The sequence below is a fragment of the Lynx rufus genome, unplaced genomic scaffold, assembly GCF_022079265.1.
Source record: "Lynx rufus isolate CCGP_SWC_20201006 ecotype Redwood Valley unplaced genomic scaffold, mLynRuf1.p SCAF_3, whole genome shotgun sequence".
NCBI classification, from domain to species: Eukaryota; Metazoa; Chordata; class Mammalia; order Carnivora; family Felidae; genus Lynx; species Lynx rufus.
Window position 1 is genome coordinate 60,823,756 of NW_025814845.1, and position 20,180 is coordinate 60,843,935.

The following is a 20,180-nucleotide window of genomic DNA, read 5'->3' on the forward strand; positions in this document are numbered from 1 at the left end:
AATTGACTTTCTAATACCTCACACATCTCATTTAAACAGAATAGTCAATGGGGCACCTGGGTAGCTCAGTCGGTTGAGCATCCAACTTCAGCTCAGGTCATTATCTCATGGTCTGTGAGCTCAAGCCCTGCGTCAGGCTCTGTGCTGACAGCTCAAAGCCTGGAGCCTGCTTCGGATTCTGTATCTTCCTTGCTCTCTGGCCGTCCCCCACTCATGCTCTGTCTCTGTCCCTCTCTCTCTTAAAAAGAAGTAAACATTAAAAAAAATTTAAACAGAACAGTCAAAATAACTCATACACACATTATCAGGTAGTACACTAAGTAATATAAACATGTTAATGTATATGAAATCCAAAATTTAAGTCTTAAAACAACTTAATTTTACAGAGAAAGTAACTTGCTAAAATATGGTTTATATAAGCATGTATAGCTAATTATGTCAGTTTAATTTTGAAGCTCAGGCTCTTAAACTCCACCTTGTGTCCCTTCTAGAACATCACCAGATTTCTTGTTGAGACTTAAAAAAAAAAAAAGAGCTTTACATAAAAACATTTCTAAAGATCTCCATTGTTACTTCCACTTCCAGAAAGATAGTGCAATATGATAACCTGAAAATGTTCTTGTCCTCCTCCTCCTCCTCATCATCTAGAAATGCTGGAAACAAGATAACAATTATAGGGCAGTGGTACCTGGATGCCTCAGGTCAGTTGAGTGTTCCAACTCTTGATTTCAGCTCAGATCATGATCTCGCACGTTCGTGAGATTGAGCCCAGCGTTGGACTCTATGCTGTCCGGGATTCTCTCTCTCTCTCTCTCTCTGCCCCTCCCCACTCATGTTCCCCACATACATACTCTTTCTCTCTCTCTCAAAATAAATAAACATTAAAAACAAAAAGAATTATAGGGCACTGCCTGATCTTCCAAGAATAGAAAGAAGTCTCCAAGTCACAAACAGAGAAGGAGCTTAAACCAGTCTAGGCATGAGCTCATGGAATAGCTTCCCTCAGAGTGGTTGTTTGTGTTCCAGAAACCCAGGGGCTTGAGATATAATGCTCGTGCAAAGACAGAAAGTTAAGATCCTGCATAAAACTTGGACTCTGGAAAGACTTTGACTTAGAGAGACAGAAGAGAAAACAAGAAGCACACCAGCACAGAGAGATGTTAAAGAAACCTATCTGTGTTTCCCAGGGCTCAGAGTGAAGTAAAACAGTCTGCAGGGAAAGAACTCCAGGCCTGTTTCTCCTGATGATCCTGAGTTAAGTTACACTGCACGTTGTCTGAGAAACCCAAAACTGAGATGTTATATGAATATTAATCTCAGGCCAATGATACTTCTTGGGTTCCTTACAGAAACTGGTAGAAACTGCTATGGAATGTCCACCCTCAACTCCAGGTCACAAGATTCTCACAGCCTAAACCACTGAAGATTAGCTCAGAATTCAAAATTACAGAACAGATGAGGAAATAATCCATAGTATCATAAGAAAAATGAACAAAATGATCAAAACTCCAAGGATTTCATAAAGGAGCAATCATAAAAATTGTGAAACAAGGGGTACCTGGGTGGCTAAGTTCGTTAAACATGCGGCTTTTGGTTTCAGCTCAAGTCATAATCCCATGCTTCGTGGGTTTGAGCCCCTCATCTGGCTCTGTGCTGACAGTGCCGAGCCTGCTTGGGATTCTTTCTCTTCCTTTCTCTCTGCCCCACCCCTTGCACTCTCTCTCTTCCTTTCCCTCAAAAAAAATAAATAAATACACTTAAAAAAACAAACTATGAAACAAGCATATTTAAAATGATTTAAAGATACTAAAGAGGAATCAAAACTTTAATAACCACATACCATAAAAATAAAAGGCAGGTAGATATTTTTTAAATGTTTGTTTGTTTGTTTGTTTGTTTATTTATTTATTTATTTTTGAGAGAGAGAAAGTGAGTGCTAGAGGGGAAGAGGGGGACAGAGGATCTGAAGCTGATAGCAGTGAGCCCAGGGCAGGGCTTGAACCCAAGGGCCATGAGGTCATGACCTGAGCAGAAGTCGGATGCTTAACTGACTGAGCCACCTAGGCACCTCATAGGCAGGTAGATTTTTTAAAAGAACTAAATAGATAACCTGAAAATAAAGATGAAAATGATATTCATTAAAAGTAAACACGTTCTTGGCATGTTAAATAGCAGAGGAATAATAATCTCTTTTTCCTCTGGGTCCCTGGATTTTAAAAATTATATATTTTCTGTGGTGGGGAGAAAATTAACTTTTGTGCAATTTGAAAGTAATTCCAATGTCAACAAAGACATTGAAAAACACGATTCAACCAAGAATTAATACGATTATGAAATAGTTGTTCTAGCTGGAGTACATTTTATTATATATAGTTGTATAACCTTGAGGAAGGCAAGTGAATGCCTTTGAGCCTTAGGTTTCTTTAAAAGGTTAGGCTAGATAATTTTTTATCTTTTTATTTTAAAATAATTTTAGACTTACTGAAAATTTGCAAAAATAGTACAAAGAGCCCTTGAATACCCTTAATCTAGCTTTCTTCAATGTTAACATCTTATGGAACAATAGAACAATTAACAAAACCAGAAAGCCAACATGGATACAATGCTATTAATTAATCCACAGACCTTATTCAACTTTGTGTTCTTTTACCCACTGATTTTAAGCTTGATAATGTTTAAGTCCTTTTCAGCTCTAAAAATCTTTGACTCGTTTGATGTATTAAATTCTTTACCTTTATCTTGATCATTAAAAGCCAAAAAATTTAATTTCCTAGAGACAGTCCAATATTCCAATAGTCTCTTTAAGTATTAAACAGAACAATGCTGAATTAAATTTCAGCTTGATAAATGCCATGTAGGCTTGACTGTGACCCTTTCCTACTATAACTGTCTTAATTAACTTCTTCCTATGAACATAATCCTCTTTCTGCGTGTCCAGAGCCCCCTATTAGTAATAATCAAATCACATTAACGTTAGCAACCACTCAAGAGTGAAAAAGGTGGTGGGAACTGGAAACCCACTCAACACCAATCTGCTTACATCCGTCTGTCGCAGTGGTATGAATTTGTGGAGCCCCTACCCTCTTGCCACCCCAGCTCTTATATACTCCCTCATCACTTTAGAATATTCCAGATGAGCTTTAGACTTTTTGTGGAGACCTGACCATGCAACTGAGCCAAATGTAAATTGCTTGTGTAGTAAATGCATACAGAACTCAAGTTCCACCACTTGCAGCAGACTCATCACTGTTCTCAGATGTTAGTTTAGACAAGTTGATTAATACTTGTACCTTTAGCTACTTCACAAGCTTGAAAGTGAATTTAATGAGATGGCTTTTCTAATGTTTATTTATTTATTTTGAGAGAGAGAGAGAGAGTGCGTGCAAGCATGAATGTGAATGGGGGCGGGGCAGAGAGTGGAGACAGAGAATCCCAAGCAGGCTCCACACTGTCAGTGCAGAGCCCAACTTCGAGCTCAAAATCACAAACCACATGAGATCATGACCTGAGTTGAAATCAAGAGTTGGATGCTTAACTGACTGAGCCACCCAGGCGCCCCATAATGAGATGGTTTTAATGAAGTAACTTGAGTATCATTTGAGGGAAAATCCGACCTAATCCAACACATTGCCAACTCTAAATTATTTATCATCAGGTAAGAAAGCTTTAATACAAATTGTCTCAATCCCAAAATAATTCATGGGATTTCAATAATTCAATGAGATTCTAATTCTTAATACCTATCAAAATTTCCCTTCAAAATTCTTGATTAAACTATAGGCTTCAGTATTAAGGAAATCCCAAGTACAGAATATCTTGTTTTTTAAACCACACTGTTTTATAAACCTGGATTTTCATATATTTAAGGTCATCTCCTTGTTTTTGTCATAATAAATGTGGAGATGACATGCTACACAACAGCTCTCACCTCACTGGGGTGAACCTCACAAAATACTGATATTTGTTCCTCACTACTCTTGGGCTTGTCACAAAGACACCTTGTATTCAACAGACCCAGTGTTAAACTTCCCTCCAACCTGCTCATCCATCGGTGGCATTGCTGCCCTTCCTGTCACATCTCTCCCCATCTCTTATCTTCACAACACAATGTCAAGTTCTGTTGCTTCCACTTACTTAGTGACTCTTGTATCTGTTTCTTTCTTTCCAATCTTACTTCTGTTGCCTTAGTTCAGGACTATATCAGTCATCTGGATTTTTCAGTCATCTCATAATTGATCAAGCTGTCTGTGTAAATGTTAATTACTATTTTACCATTTTTATAAAATAAAATCCGGCCTCTTTAATAGGACTTTCACAGGCTCCCTATATTCTGATCGTATATGTTCTGTGTTCTAAATCAGTTTGTGCCATTCACCTACAGAAACCTCACAGTGGCTCCCAGTTGCTTAAGGAGGCTGGTCTCAGGGGCAGGAATGGCATCTTGCTCATCTTTGAATCCCCATCCCTGAAGGGTCTAGTGTGATAGCTAGCACCTAACAGGTACTCGATGACTATTAACTGAATTGAAATTAATAGAATTAGCCAATATCCTATGATTCCTGTTAATCTGCATAACATGGCAGTTTTTTTTTAATCTGAAAAATAGGCTTATTTCATTAGGACTTGTTAGAAAAATTCTGCTTAGTTTTTCTATTATAAAGAAAAATTGCTAGGATATTAGCATTTGAATATTTTCTGTTTCTCTACTCTCTACATTTTCATTGTAGAAATTTACTTTCAGAATATTTTGCAACTGTCTCACATTCATAAACAGTATATACGTTCTGGAAAAGCATGTTTATTGATATCATCTTATGAACAGAGGTTGAACCGGGGAGAGATGGCTAATGGAATTTGTGACTTAGGTACAAATGAGAAACAGTACCAAAAAGAAACTAGAATGAGTTGATTCTACACATGATTTTATAAAGAAGACTATTGATGTTTTTCTCTTACTTTAGAATTTCAATCACCATCCAGCATATTATGCTCACTTTAAACTTCAATTTAGTGCATATAAATATTAGAAGGAATATTTCCTTCATGTAAGAAAATTCCTCTCATGTAACCAAAGTGTGATTTCAGTTGTTCCATATGTCTAGCATACTTAGTGTACTAAGATCTGGGTATCTTGCTAGAGAACCTTCCCGTCTCCTTCTGCCTCCCTCTCCCCGCTCCTCTTCTACTTCTCTTACCAACTGAGTGGTAGAGAGTCTTCTTTCAGATTTTTTATTGGATGCATTTTCATGAAAACATGGCTTCTGTTTTCAGCATTTCATCTATTCTTCTGTTTGGTCTTCACTGGAGGGCATATTATCCTTGTGAAACTTTAATTGTTTCTATAGCACCTCTGTATTTGCAATCTCCCTTTAAGGAGATAGTAGCTCCAGGTGAAAAACAAGCAATAGAAACAGACTGGTGGTGGTGGTGTCTAGATTTAGGTTTCCTTGCTTCAATTTTAATGAAGTCTAAAGAATTATGGAGGAGGAAATGAGATAGTTATTTAGGAGGATAGATATTGGACTGTGAACACAACATGATCATGACTGGTAACAGAGTTTCACAACCAAGAATATGAGCTTCAGATTCAAATCTCAGCTCCAACATGTACAATTTGTGAATTTGAACAAGTTACTGAACTTCTCTAAGCCAAAAGAACTTCCTTTAAATGGAGATAATAATAGCATCTTCCAAAGGATCAAATAACATAAGGATGATTAACATTCTTTTTAAGTATCTGTGAAGTATATACTATTATTTTCATTTTACCAATAGGAACAGAGAGGCTTATAAAGGCCTAATAAAGCTCATGCAGCTGGACATGGAGCTGGATTTGAACCATCACATAATGTGCTTCATGCAGTGCATGCCATATGCATCCCAGTGTCAGTTATTCTTATTTTCATTGTACAGAATTCTCAAGTATAATTTTTTCTGGGGGGTGCTTGGATGGCTCAGTTGGTTGAGCATCCAACTCTTGATTTTGGCTCAGATCAGGATCTCAGGATTTATGGGATCAAGCCATCCATCAAGCTCCTCAATGAGCGTGGAGATTCTCTCTCTCTCTCTCTCTCTCTCTCCCTCTGCCCCTTTCCCCACCCATGCTCTCCTTTCTCTCTTAAATAAATAATAATAATTAATAATAATTTTTCTGAATTTTTTCAAATTTCCCATTGTGTTTACATCAAAAACCTCCTGGTTAAAAAGCATTTCCTGCTACATAGAAAGTTGTAGGTAGGAATGAATCCATCCAATGACCTATATTTGAATATTTGTTTGCTGTATTCATGATTTCATGTAATTTAATTGATATAAGTCAGTAACTTGATGCGTGAATTGCCCTTGAATGACTTCTAGCTTTTTTTTAGCTGAGAGAGTGGGAATTCTGTGTGTGAAGGTGAATTCAAAGATGTCTATTGAATTCTGTGTTAACCTCCTTTCCTTCACCTTAGATAAAAATATAGAAGTACATAATTTCTGTTGAAAAAAAATTGTAGTAGAAAAGGAGATGAGAGCTCTGACTGACTTTTACTTTTACGGGAGATCCTCACTAACGATGTGGCTTTCCTAGGAGAGATGGTCCTTCTGGTTGATATGCCTGCAGACAGCCCCGCAGAGGAAGGGCAGCACCTGCCTGATGGGAGAACAGCGACCCCCACCAGCACCTTCACCCAACAAGACATCAATGAAGGCATTGTGTGGTACAGGCACTCAGGAGTCCCAGCCCAGAGTGATTCCTTCCGCTTTCAGGTACCCTCTACTGCTGACTTTTCTGATGTCAGGATGGTCTGAGGAAAATCATCACCATTATTTTTATTTTATTTTATTTTATTTTATTTTATTTTATTTTATTTTATTTTATTTTATTTTATTTTATTATTTTATTTTATTTATTTAATTTATTTTTCATCACCATTATTTTAAATAATCAGGTCATTTTCTATGTTGCCTGGAAATTACATTTGGGGGAAGAACAAATGTAATTCGTAGCACTGAGAGATTTTTTTAATCTGCTGATTCAGTCTTAGACTATCTCCACAGACTCATTCCACAGCAAAGAGTTTATAATAGATAATGGCTGAAGTGTTTAGAAAAAAAATGTTTTCAAAATATTAAAATGCCATATGGAGAAAAAAAATATTTCTTTTTTCAAATGTTTTTGGAACATTTACCATCTTATGATAGGAGCATAGACTTAGCAGCCAAACCCAGTGGGTTCATATTTCAGTTTTACCTTGCACTAGCTAAACAACTTTGGGAAGATTACTTTGGCAAAATCCTTGTGTTTCATTTTTATCATCTGTAAAATAGAACTATATGAGGATTTAATGAGTTAGTACATACACGTACAATACTGCCTATCACTATGTGTGGGTTCGTTGCTATCATTGATAAAGATTGGTCACATACCAGTGCTGTAGACTAAATGTTTGTGTCCCCCTGAGATTCATATGTTGAAATCCTACCCCCTCCCCATTCAATGGTATATGGGTATGAGACCTTTGATAGGTGATTAGGATTAGATGAAGTCATGAGAGCTGTGCTCTCATGAATGGGATTAGTACTCTTATGGGAGTCACGAGATAGCTTGCTCCCCTTCCGTGCTCTCCACCATGGGTATGCAATAAGTTGGTGGTCTGCAACCCAGAACCCCACCATGCTGGCCCCCTGATCCAGACTTCTAGTCTCCAGAACTGCAAGAAATAAATTCCTTTTGTTTATAAGCCACTCAGTTTATGGTGTTTTTGTTATAGTAGCCTGAGCAAACTAAGACAAACAGACCGTAAGGAGGCTGTCAATAAATTAAAGAACAAGAAATTATCCTGGGCACGTTGTCTGGCAATTATCAAATATAATTAGAAATTAATAATAAAGAGGTAAACAGAAAATTCAAACCATTTAGAATTTTTAAAATTCTCCTAAATAATTACAAGTTCTAAAAAGATGAGGAGGAAATAACTTATCCAAACTTAAATGATGTGGACAAAATAATACTCAGAAGAAAATTGATGGCCTTAAGCTCTTATTATTGAGCAAAAAGCATGAAAATAAATGGGCTAAATGAAGGTAGAGAACCACAAGGGAAACCTAAGGATGGAATTCATAGAGATAAGCAGAGGAATTGATTCAGTATAAAATGTGAGAATTGATAATGAATACAAAACCTGAATCTTTGGAAAGACCAATAGAATTAGACAAACCTATGTCAAGGGCAATTTGGAAATAAAGAATTGAATAAAAGTGCAAAGGAATGAGAAACTTTGAGAAAGAGTGTTTAAACATAGGTACAGAAAGGAATTCGGGAAAGTGTCAGAGAAAATATAAAGAAGCACTCGTGGTAGTGATCAGCCAAAGCAGAGTCACAGTCCCTCTGAGTTTAAGACTTTTCCTTTGTCTAGGAATCCAGTTGGGGATAAACTGCCACGATAGCTTACCTTGTTAAAATTACCATCCATTCTCCTCCTGATGCCTGGTGCACACATCTTTATTGCCTAATTTATATTGTGTAAAAGATGTGCTTTTCCAGGGAGCAGATTGAAAGAAACTTGGAAACCATTAGAATGAGATTATAGCAAGCACACTGAAGGTCCAATGGGTGAGCAAGCCTCATGTGCCCTTTGCCCAAGTTAACGTTTTCATTTTTAGCACCAGGGAACTCTGCAGTCCTCAAAAAATGATACTCGATTGCTTTTCCAACTTGGTTACTAAATGGGTATAAAAAAGCAAGAGTTACTCTTTTTTTTTTTTTTTTTTAAACAAACTCACTGGACTTTAAGACATCCAGTTGAACATTATTACTCAGAAAGTGGTTCCCTTTGGAAAGTCTTCACACATTTTACTCATGATGTGTTTAGAACTCCTACTTGAGATCTTCTTCAAAATCTATGGGATTTTCTTTAGAATATCCCCAGTAGTGACAGTATATCATCCTTTGGAAGTTGATTTTAAAAAATAACCAAAGAGCCAAAAGTCAGTCAGAGTCATGTCTGGTAAGAAGAGTAGTAATTATTTTTTTGTTAAAACAGGGAGCAATTATGAAGTAACAAGCTCAGTTTTCTTACATGATTTGTGAACTCCCTCTGAAGGCATTCCAAAAAGTGCATTTTCAACACTGACAGCATCTTTATTGCAAGCGTGAAACAACTCTCTGAGATTATGTTCTCCTGGATATAAAAAAGTTGGGTGTGCTTTTAAAGTCTCATTGTTTTATAGGCTTACCTCATATTTTGATTTGAAATGACACAGACACTGTAGCTATGTACTGAAACAAATGGCTGAAACTTCTCTCATTCATCATTTTAGTGTCCCTAAAAGAATTAAACTAAAAAAGATGCTGTTCTAATGATTCTTCTCTTTCTTCCCTTCTTTTTTCTTTCTTTAAAGCAGAAAATGCAATACAATGAGTTGCATGGATTTAATTCCATTTTAATGTTGATGTGCTGTCATGAGCCATCAAGGCATGCCATCTGTTACTTTGCACGTAAAACTTGGGATTTATGTAATGCAAGTGGCATTTAAAAATAGAGCATGGCATAGTGAAAAGAAAGCACGCACATTTGCGTCATTTGGGGCATGGGAAGGGACTCTGGTTTTGGTGTATTCAGAGCACGTTGAAACAGCCTTAGGGGATGTGGTATGAAAAGACCAACATATTTCATACCAATATCTTTACTAAGGAAGCTAGAATTGATTCCCTTGCTTGGTAATGTGTCCACATTTCACTACCTGCACAGTGTTCCATTCTTTTTCTTCAAGAGATAAAGTATATTTTCCCCTCTTCTAAGTTTTGAAAGGTTCCAAATTGAGCCATCTTGGTCAGTAGGAAGATCATGAACCTTCCGACCTGTTTGAATACTGACCCTTATTGACTTTATGACTGTGATATCTTGCTTAACTTATTTGACCTTCTATTTCCTCATCTTAAAATAGGAGATAATATCAACTTTGTAAGTGGTAAGAGAACTTTTGAAAAGTAGGTAGTATGGTGCTGAGCCCATAGGAGATGCTCAGCAAATTATAGCTGTTTCATTAATATTACTTGTAATGACACACTATAAGGTATCTTCTTGAAAACATGTAGATATTCTGAAACTTGATCTCCAGGCATCTGATGTGATCAAGATACCAAGAAGACAGTTTTTCTGTTGGGCACAACTTCAGAAGACATAAAGAAAGGACTGCCATTCCTGCCTTTTTCCTTAGAATTGACAGAACCCTGACCCCTCTCATCTGGAATTAATGCAACTACACGTGGCCATACAGGCCTTAGCAACTCTTGTGACAAGCCTAAAGTGGAACAGAAAACAGAGAGAGGGAGTTTAAGGGGGCAGCTTAGAAGCACTGGGGGAGGGGAGGAGCTAGCTGAGTAGGCAAAGCATAATTTTTTTAGCATTTTTGAAGCAAGAAAACGTTGATTTTGTGACCACTATTCTAAATTTTTTTTAATGTTTATTTATTTTTGAGAGAGACAGAGACAGAATGTGAGTGGGTTAGGGGCAGAGAGAGAAGGAGACACAGAATCCGAAGCAGGCTCCAGGCTCTGAGCTGTCAGCACACAGCCCGACGCAGGGCTCCAACTCACGAGCCGTGAGATCGTGACCTGAGCTGAAGTCGGATGCTCAACCAACTGAGCCACCCAGGCGCCCCATTTTGTGACTACTATTCTAATTGTAATTGTTACTAATTACACCTTATGAAGATGAAGCTGAGATTTATCATTTCTAATCCAGGTGTACATATCTGTGCTGGGAAAAAATTGAAGAAGTAGAATAAAAAGTCCCATATAGAACGTGTGTTAAATATGCTCGTAATGAGACATGTAGCTATCAAAAATTATGTTTTCAAGAATGAGTAATGATATAACAAAACATCATAGTATTATGTTAGATTAAAATTTGGAGGGGCGCCTGGGTGGCTCAGTCAGTTAAGCATCCGACTTCAGCTCAGGTCATGATCTCACAGTGCATGAACTCGAGCCCTGCATCGGGCTCTGTGCTGACAGCTCAGATTCTGTGTCTCCCTCTCTCTCTGCCCCTCCCCTGCTCATGCTCTGCCTCTCTCTGTCTCAAAAATAAATAAAAACATTAAAAAAATCTTTTTTAATTTTAATAAAATATAAAAATAAAATAAAATAAAATTTAGAGAGCACATAATCGCATATAAAGTTTCACATACACATAGAAAATATATTAACCTGAAATGCATCAATAGGTTAAGAACTACTCTTTCTACTTAGTGACGTTCTAGATTTTTTTTTTTATTTCTCATTTGGATTTCCCTGCATTTTTAGAACTGCCTAAAATGATTACATTTTTTGTAATCAGGAAAACATTAATATTAAAATATGAAGAGCAAAATGAAAATGAAAATGCAAGAGCACATAGAATTTAAAGACAGATGGTTTAAAGGAGGAAAAACAAACATGCACAAACATACTCTGCCCAACAGAGGACAAGAAGCTCACCAGCATGACATTTCTTTTCAGGTGTCCAGTGCCACAGAAGCCCACACGCATCTGGAGAGCCGCATATTCAACATCGCGATATTACCACAGACACCTGACGCACCTAAACTCTCTCTGGGAGCATCTCTCCATATGACCGTGAGTTGGGTGGGACGGCCTGTGGTTTCCATTTGGAGGAGGCATGCTGATGGGTTTGAAGGAGTGTCCTGCTTTTGTATCTGGCAAATGCCTGGCTCAGAACGCAGACACTGGGGCCAACAATAACCAGCCCTGATGTCACATTTCTCATTGACTTGAAAAAGAAACTTAAAATTCCAGAGCGAAAGGAAGGTTACATGGAATCCACCTCAACCCCCCATCCATTGCTTCTGTCCTTTTTACAGCATCCAGATGGTCACAGTAGTTGGAAGGAGTTTCAGGGTAGTATAGACTTAATCAATACCGTTTGGGTGTAATTGTTCAGTCAGTTATGTCTCCATCTAGTTGGAGAAACTGCCACTCTATATTTTAGAAGCCCTATTAGAAGTCTTTTTGTTTTTGTTTTTGTTTTTTTATCATAAAAGTTTCCTGGAGAAGGTGATGTCTTTGCTGAATCCAAACAAATAAGTAGCAATTATCTAAGTGAAAGTTTGGGGGGCAGGTTGGGAGGAATGGAGAGGTGATGGTAAAGAGCACTTCCAGATTTAAGAACAGCACATGCAAAGACATAGCGGTGAAAGACAGTATGGTGGTTGGGTAAACTGCAAATAGTTCAGTAAGACCCGAGAAATTAGGGAGGCAGAGGAGGAGTAGTGAGGATGTGGAGGTTCGTGAGCTAGATCGCAGAAGATCTCGTGTGCCGTGTAGGAAGGAGTGTGGGCATGTGGAAAAGTTTGAAGCAAGATGACAGCTAAATTAGTACATGAAGCTTAGTTCAGACAATTAGTAACTCCACTGTAACCCTATATCCAGTGGATATGTAATGCCAGAACCCCTGTTCTAGACAGAGCCACAAGCATATAAGACCTTATAAATTAATCATTAAGGATTCACATTTTAGTTAGCACCCACATAATTACACCCCAAAGCAGTGTATCAGCCCTGAGCCACAACAAAGAGAGCAGCTATAGTTTTAGAAATTATGGGTCTGGGGCATGACAGAGACATAAAGGGGGAAACAGAAAGTTTTTAATGAATAGCTGGTATCGGCATTTCCACCATAAACCATAATTTAAAGAAATCATAATTCAGCAGCACTATAAAGTCTATAATTCATCATTCTGACTGAAGGAACTTGGATCAGAATTTTCTCTAAAGTGTAAAGAAAAATGTGCATATGCATTGCTTGCCAGATGCTAATGCACTGGAGTTTAGAGGGAAAAAATGGGCCAGGAGCCAATGAAGATGGCGCCATTCCCACTATGTTGTTGTGGACTCTAGAGACTTCTCAAGTTACTTAACCTTTAGGGTCTCAGGTTGCATGTTTGTAAATTAGATCTGCCCTGTGTAATTTAGGATATCACAAAGGTGAGTTTACTGTAAAATGTGATTAGCTCACTCTTTATCCCTTAAAACATACAGTTTGAAATTCTTATGATATTAATGAGAGCCATTACTATAGGATATACTTATAATCTGTGATAAAAAGACATTTTCTATTCAGTGACTTAGACTCCTCTAAGCACACAAGTTTTATACATATTTGTAAATACACTATGAATATATATATATATGCTAAATAAATATATGGTATATTCATATATGTGTTTAAGGGTAGGAGTCCACCTCTCCAATCAATCAATCATTCAAATAAACACTTTTGGGCCCCTAAGTTATCCCAAGTGCTGTGGAACATATTGGACGTTCAGTGTGGAAATTAGAGTCTAAAACACGCAAGTAAGTAAGCAATGAGAATATAGCGATAAATGCCATGATGTGATATGCAAGCAGAGTCACAATATGGAAGCAAATAAGGAGACACCTAGTTCGGTAAGGCACGGGGGAGGTCATCGAAGCTTCCTCTTGGAGGTGAACTGAGTTGGTTGAAGTGTAAATTATGTCTAGAGCATGGTCTCAACTTCAGCCTGCATTGGGATCACCTATACAGTTTGTTAAATCACAGATTGCTGGAGCCCACCCCAGAGTTTTCTGGTTCAGTAGGTTTAGTACAGGGCTGAGACTTTGCATTTCCAACAAGTGTCCGGGTGATACTGTTGCTTCTGCTCTGCTCACCCTACTTGAAACCCCATTTATCTAGACTGCAAATATGGGGAAATTCATTTGAGGCAGATGAGCAGCAGGTGAAAAAAGTTGGAGAAACAGGAGAACATGACATGTTTGAGGAATTACAGAGAGTTCAGTTGGCCAGAGCATAAATCTCTAGGTGAAAAAGAAACAAGAAATGAGAGTCAGATCATAGAGGATCTTACAGATAAGATGAAGAGTTTCCATTTTGTTCTGAGAGGCTGTTGGGGCAAGTAGGATGTTGAAGAATTCATAGCAGAGAGGGGGCATGATCAGATTTTCAATTTAGGAAGATCATTCTGGCTGTAGGGTAAAGAACACCCACCTGGGGTCCAAACAGAGAACAAATTGGTCAAGAAATAAGCTGTTGCAGTCATCTAGAACATGAAGGGTTAGTGGCATGTACCACGGGCAGTGGCGATGAACATTCACAGTTAGTGAGATCTCAAAGAGACACTGGCACACCCATGTACACTGCAGCATTATTCCTAATGGCTCAGAGGCAGAAGCATCCTAAATGCCCTCCAGCAGATAAATGCATAGAGAAAATGTGGTATACACAACAATGGAATATTATTCAATCTTAAAGAAGGAAATGCTGCAATATGTATGAACCTTAAGGACATTATCCGAAGTGAAATAAGCCAGTCACAAAAGGACAAATACTATACGATTCTACTTATATGAGCTATCTAAAGTAGTAAAACTTTTTGAGACAGAAAGTGGAATGGTAGTTGCCCCTGCAGAGGTGGGAGGGGGTAGAGGTAGGGAGAGGGAAAAGAGGAGTTGTTTTTGTTCAGTGGATATAGAGTTTCAGTTTTGTAAGATGAAAAAGTTCTAGAAATCTGTTCCACAATGATACATATATAGTTAACACTACTATACTGTGCACCTAAAGTGGTTAAGATGGTAAAAAAAAAATAGAGATTAAAAGATATTTAGAGACATAGTGGTTAATTAGATATAGGAAGAGAGCAAAACAGCCCAGTTGCTGAATATGTAAAGATGCCATTCATAAAGATTAGGAATGTATGGGGACTTCAGGGCAAGGGGGAGAGGTGGAAGATATGATGAGTTCAGTTTTGGATGTGCTTATAAAATGTGTGCCTATTAAGGGCTGGCAGAAGATATTCTCGGTGGGAGATAAACCTCTGAGAATCATTAATGGTGGGTAGTGGTTTAATCCTTGGGCCTGAGATTCCTCAGGGAGATTATATAGAGTAAAAAGCAACATAAACAAATACCTGCCTAAATGGAAATTTGTTCTGTGGCCTTTCTATAATGCTCTCCTTCATCAAATATAAGATCCTTAGAATTTTGTTTGTGATGTTCCACCAGATGTATGTGCATACATACATATATGTATAATATTATAAGATATATATGTGTATGTGTATGTATGTATGTTTATCTATATGTATATACATACATACATACACATACACACATGCATATATATATATATATAAACATGTGAGATATGTATATTTGGGATATATATCATATTTGGGCAGGGAGATCTGTAAACACGCATATTTACCAATAATAGCATAGCACAGTGTGAGATTCAGCAAATAAGTTAATAGATTTATATCAGTTCAGTCTTCCAACTAATCATCCACTACTTGACTTAGAAGATCTTTAAGGGCAAAATCTTTGACTAATTAATCTTGGTATCTTCCCCAGCATCTAGCACAATGGCTTATGGAAAGTAGCTGCTTAGTAAATATTTGTTGACTAAATGAATCATTTTCAGACCTATTTTCACATAGCTAATAATTCCCTAAACTATATCACTTTCAAATTCAAATAATTTAATCATATGTGTATGCCCGTGCATACACACACTTTGAACATCCTACTTCCAATTCCTCTCTTAAGGGGGAAGAAAATTCTTTTATCTCTTAATGTGAAAGACAGAATATTTTTTACTTCCTTTTTTCAAATGGTTGTGGTACTCAGAGTTGGGTTTCCCAAGGTCACAACCTAAGAAAAAGGCCTCGAACAAGTCTTTCTAGTTCCATTTGTTTCCAGTGATTGCTGTAACAAGAGGTCTCTTAAAACCACTCTTATTGGGGTTAGCAAGGATTCAGTTGGAACAGCTGATCCCTTGTCGTGTAGACTCAAGTCTAGGCATGCTGTATTTGTTTTCTGGCTGCGGGCTTATGTGTCCGTGTTTTTTCTTGAGACCCTTCAAACACTAATAAAATCATTACCTGCAATTTCTAGAAATGTTTCTTTATCCTTGGAATTCCTACTGTGCTTTATCTGAGCCTTTCAAGCTACTTAGCAGTTTGTACAGTGGAGCTATTTATGAACTTCCCTCACTAAAAACCGGAAATCCTTAAGGAAAGAATCTATATCTGATTCATCTTACATCTCCCACAGTTCTTTGCTCGGTACCTTCCCATATTAGGTTTTTACTAAATATTTGCCACATGAATATGTGAATAAATTAATTTTGTCCAAACTAAACTATGTGAGAAGATGGCTTCTTGCAAAACCTCCATTTTACGCATCTCATCCTCTTAATTTCTCAGGCCAGCCATGGGCATTGCTGCTTTGGTTTTATGACAGTCAACATGGGAAAGTGGTCTTGCTTTTAATGGAGACTGAAATGGTAATGTTGTTTATAAATCCTGACTAGGGATTTTTAAAGATTTAAGTCACATATACTTTGCTAAGACTTACATGTTAAAATGTTTTGCCCCTCTAATTATTTAGATGACATTGCAAGACCATGGAAAATATTTTTTTTTTTAATTTTTTTTTTTAACGTTTTTATTTTTTTATTTTTGAGACAGAGAGAGACAGAGCATGAATGGGGGAGGGTCAGAGAAAGAGGGAGACACAGAATCGGAAACAGGCTCCAGGCTCTGAGCTGTCAGCACAGAGCCCGACGCGGGGCTCGAACTCACGGACCGCGAGATCATGACCTGACCCAAAGTCGGATGCTTAACCGACTGAGCCACCCAGGCGCCCCTGGAAAATATTTTTTTAATTAAGTTGTTATAAAAATATTTTCATTATTTTATTTCTTAGCTTAATCTTTTCCTAATGATATTTTTCATCCACTCAACAAATTGTTATCAAGCACTTCCATGTGCCATGTGCTAGGTGCTTGGGATCTGTCCATGAACAAACAAAAATCCACGTTCTCATGGAGTTTCCATTCTCTTGGCAGGTCAGGAGAGAATAGACAATAAGTAATAAACAAAATAATAAGTAACTCATGTGTTGTATGTTAGTGAAAGTATTATGGTAAAACAAAAAGTAGATCTAGGTCGAGGGATCAGAAATGTGGTGGGAACAGGAGAAACCCAGGTTGCAGTTCTAAATGAGGTGAGCTTTATTAGGACAATGATGTTTAAAGAAAGACTTGCTGGAGGTGAGGGAGATAGCCCAGCAGACACCTGAGGGAAAGGCATTCCAGGCCCAGGGAACCATGTGTTTAGAGACATCCAGTTGGGAATGTGCTTAGATGTTCAAGGAACAGCAAGGTAGCCAGCACGGCTGGAGCAGAGTGAGTGAAAATGACAGTCATCTGGTCAAACTCACAGATGTGTCAAATGTGTGTGTTGGGGGCAGCAGAGAGAGGGGCAGAGGGAGGAGTTGGGGCAGACCTTACAAGGTCCTCACAGGCCATTGTAGGGACTTTGCTTTTTTTCAGAGCAAAATGGAGAGCCATTACTGGGTGTTGGGCAGCAAGGGTCTAATCTTCCCTGGCTGATTGTTGTGTTGAAATACACTGTAGGTGGGGCAAGAGAGCAGTTGGGAGGCTGTCCTGGTGATGATCCAGGTGAGAAATTGTGGCTCCCAACAGGGTGCTGGCAGTGGCAGTGGGGAGAAGCAATTGGATTCTAGATATATTCAGATGCAATATGGGTATTATGAAAACCATTATTCTGTAATCTTCTTTTGTTGACAGATATCTTAATAAAAATGTGCCTTCTGTAATGATTTCCATAAAATTTAATCTTTCATTTCTTACTATGTTTAATTGATAAATATTGAACATTCCAAATAGCCAATATTAAAATTGATTATACTTTGATATATCTCAGACTCAATATTGCTTTCTTCAGAAAATCAAATTCTCCCTTTTTCTACCTAGTTCCTATTTCTATTAGTAGGGAAATAGTAACAATAAATTCCATAATAAATTATCTGTCATCTTGGCTGGAATATATTTCTCTTTAGCCATGCTCCTATTCCATTCCCTCTTCTTACTGTTTTATTTTAGGGACATCTAGATTTTCAAAAATATCTCCTACTACTCTGAGAACATCCAGTTATTCTTATGGTTTTGAGATTAAAAGGTGGCAAATAGTACTGAACAATGTGCTGAGTCTACACTTCTGTGCCCATGTTGCTGCGCCCACACATGTATACATTTATGGGTGTGTGCACACAGGCATGGGCTGTAAACACCTTACATGGGGCATATATTTTTAATTTGTTGTCCTTACTTGTTTTATTTTAGGGTGAGAGACCAGCTGCTATTTGTAATTCTTATTTTCCTTGCTCATTACATTCCAGACCTGAGCAGTGGCCTGAAATATGACTCTTTACTCTAGGAGGGTTGTCCTAACCTGCAAAGCTGCCTCTCCCCAGGACATGCGTGCCTTCAGGACACTTACAAAGCAACTGCAACCTTCAATCTTTTCACCGTTAAAAGGAAGACTACCACGCCCTCCTCCATGAGAATTACTGAGCCCTACTTAATCCTTTCCTAAATGGGGAAATTCCTTCTTTAAGAAGCAGAGCTTCAAAGAGCAGGAGAGCATGTCAAACTCTAACCCTTCAGGGGTCAGTTAGGAAGAGCCTGCAATGAGCCGGATATTTTTGTTCTGTTTTGTTAACAGCATATGTGACCCAGGCAAGGGGCCCATGCTCACACACTTTTCCCTTTTCTCATCTCCACTCTTGTGTTTTTGCTGCTGTCCCCAACTCACTGTTATACCTGGTCATGAGATTCAAAATCTCTTTCTTTTCCCTTTTTTCTTTTTTTGAGCATTGTCACTATTGATGGGTTATGGCTGTACACAGGTGAATGGACAGTAAAAAATATGTACACATTGGCCTTTTGATTAATTTTGCTCGACCCCTTTATTGGGTATTGAGAAATACCCCAAAAGCAATAGCTAGTTCTTTTGAATAGTGCAATGGAGACAAAGAAAACATTGACTATTTTTTTGTGCTTTAATAGATAATTGTTAAATCTCTGAATTCAAATAATGAGACTCCTTTGGTGTCTGAGGTGAGTTCATCTTTGGGCCTTTGAAGCTACCACTGTTGGAAGGAAGGAAGGAAGGAAGGAAGGAAGGAAGGAAGGAAGGAAGGGGGAGGGAAAGGAAAGGAAAGGAAAGGAAAGGAAAGGAAAGGAAAGGAGAGGGAGGGAGAGGGAGGGAGAGGGAGGGAGAGTGGGAGGGAGAAAAGGGAAGAAAAAGGAAGGAAGGAAGGAAGGAAGGATGGATGTTTGGGTCACAATTCCCATTAGCAAAGCTGGGGGGGATTAGGGAGGGCTTCTTACCAGATACAACCTTAGCTCATTAAATTAGAGGAGCAAAGATGTAGTGACCCAGCTGTGAAGAGCAGAATAGCAGAGTAGCCAGTTGTGATGGGTCATTTTCTTTTTTTTTTTCTTTTATTTTGAGAGAGAGAGAGAATGAGAATGTGTGTGTGCATGCACACACAGAGGAGAGGCGTAGAGAAAGGGAGAGAGAGAATCCCAAGTAGACTCTGTGCTGTCAGTGCAAAGCCCAAACGTGGGGTTGATCTCACGAACCATGAGATCATGACTTGAACCAAAATCAAGAGTCAAATTCTTAATGGACTGAGCCACCCAGGTGTCCCCATTTTCAAATATGTACCACTATGAGTTCCAAAACTAGGGAAAAGTGATCATATTGAGACTCCTACAGCATGCACCGACACAAACCTGGCAGAGTGCAGGGGAGAGGACAGTTGGGGTACAAGAGAACCAGAAGAAGGTTCTATAACCCTGGGAGGTTCTTAACGCCAAGACAGATCTGCAATGCAAGATACCACATCCTTCTTCTGAACTTTCAGAGAAAATTTTGCTGTGTGTGATTAATTTAAAAGCCCAAAATGAGGTCCTTTGTTTTGTTTTGTTTGTTTGTTTGTTTTGCTTTTTCCTTTTGCTTTTTAATAAGGTTTTTTTTCCCCCTCTGGCTTTTGTTTTCATCACACCATTTGTTCTTCTTCCTCCTTAAACTTTGTTTAGGCTCGGGAAGATGGCCTGACTGTGATTCAGCCTCATTCCCTCTCTTTTGTAAACTCTGAGAGACCAAGTGGAAAGATTATATATAATATCACTTTACCTCTGCATCCAAATCAAGGTAAGATGTACAGTAAATGATCTTTTGAGTGATGCTGTTGTTATCTAATTGTTGACTTATCTTCAAAGCTCAAGTTTTGTCTGCATATACTTGTTGAGGATTTAAGGAGTGACAGTTATTCATACCTTTGC

At 38.2% G+C, this 20,180-nt stretch overlaps 1 protein-coding gene across 1 annotated transcript in view; it reads left to right on the top strand.

The window, feature by feature from the left end:
- The window catches only part of FRAS1 (Fraser extracellular matrix complex subunit 1), a 293,351-nt gene that overhangs the window by 159,645 nt on the left and 113,526 nt on the right, over positions 1-20,180 (top strand). Inside the window, exons 30-32 of the mRNA XM_047092267.1 lie at positions 6,572-6,750; positions 11,486-11,602; positions 19,935-20,049. Coding sequence (XP_046948223.1) covers positions 6,572-6,750; positions 11,486-11,602; positions 19,935-20,049 — 411 coding nt within the window. The remainder of the gene's footprint in view (positions 1-6,571; positions 6,751-11,485; positions 11,603-19,934; positions 20,050-20,180) is intronic.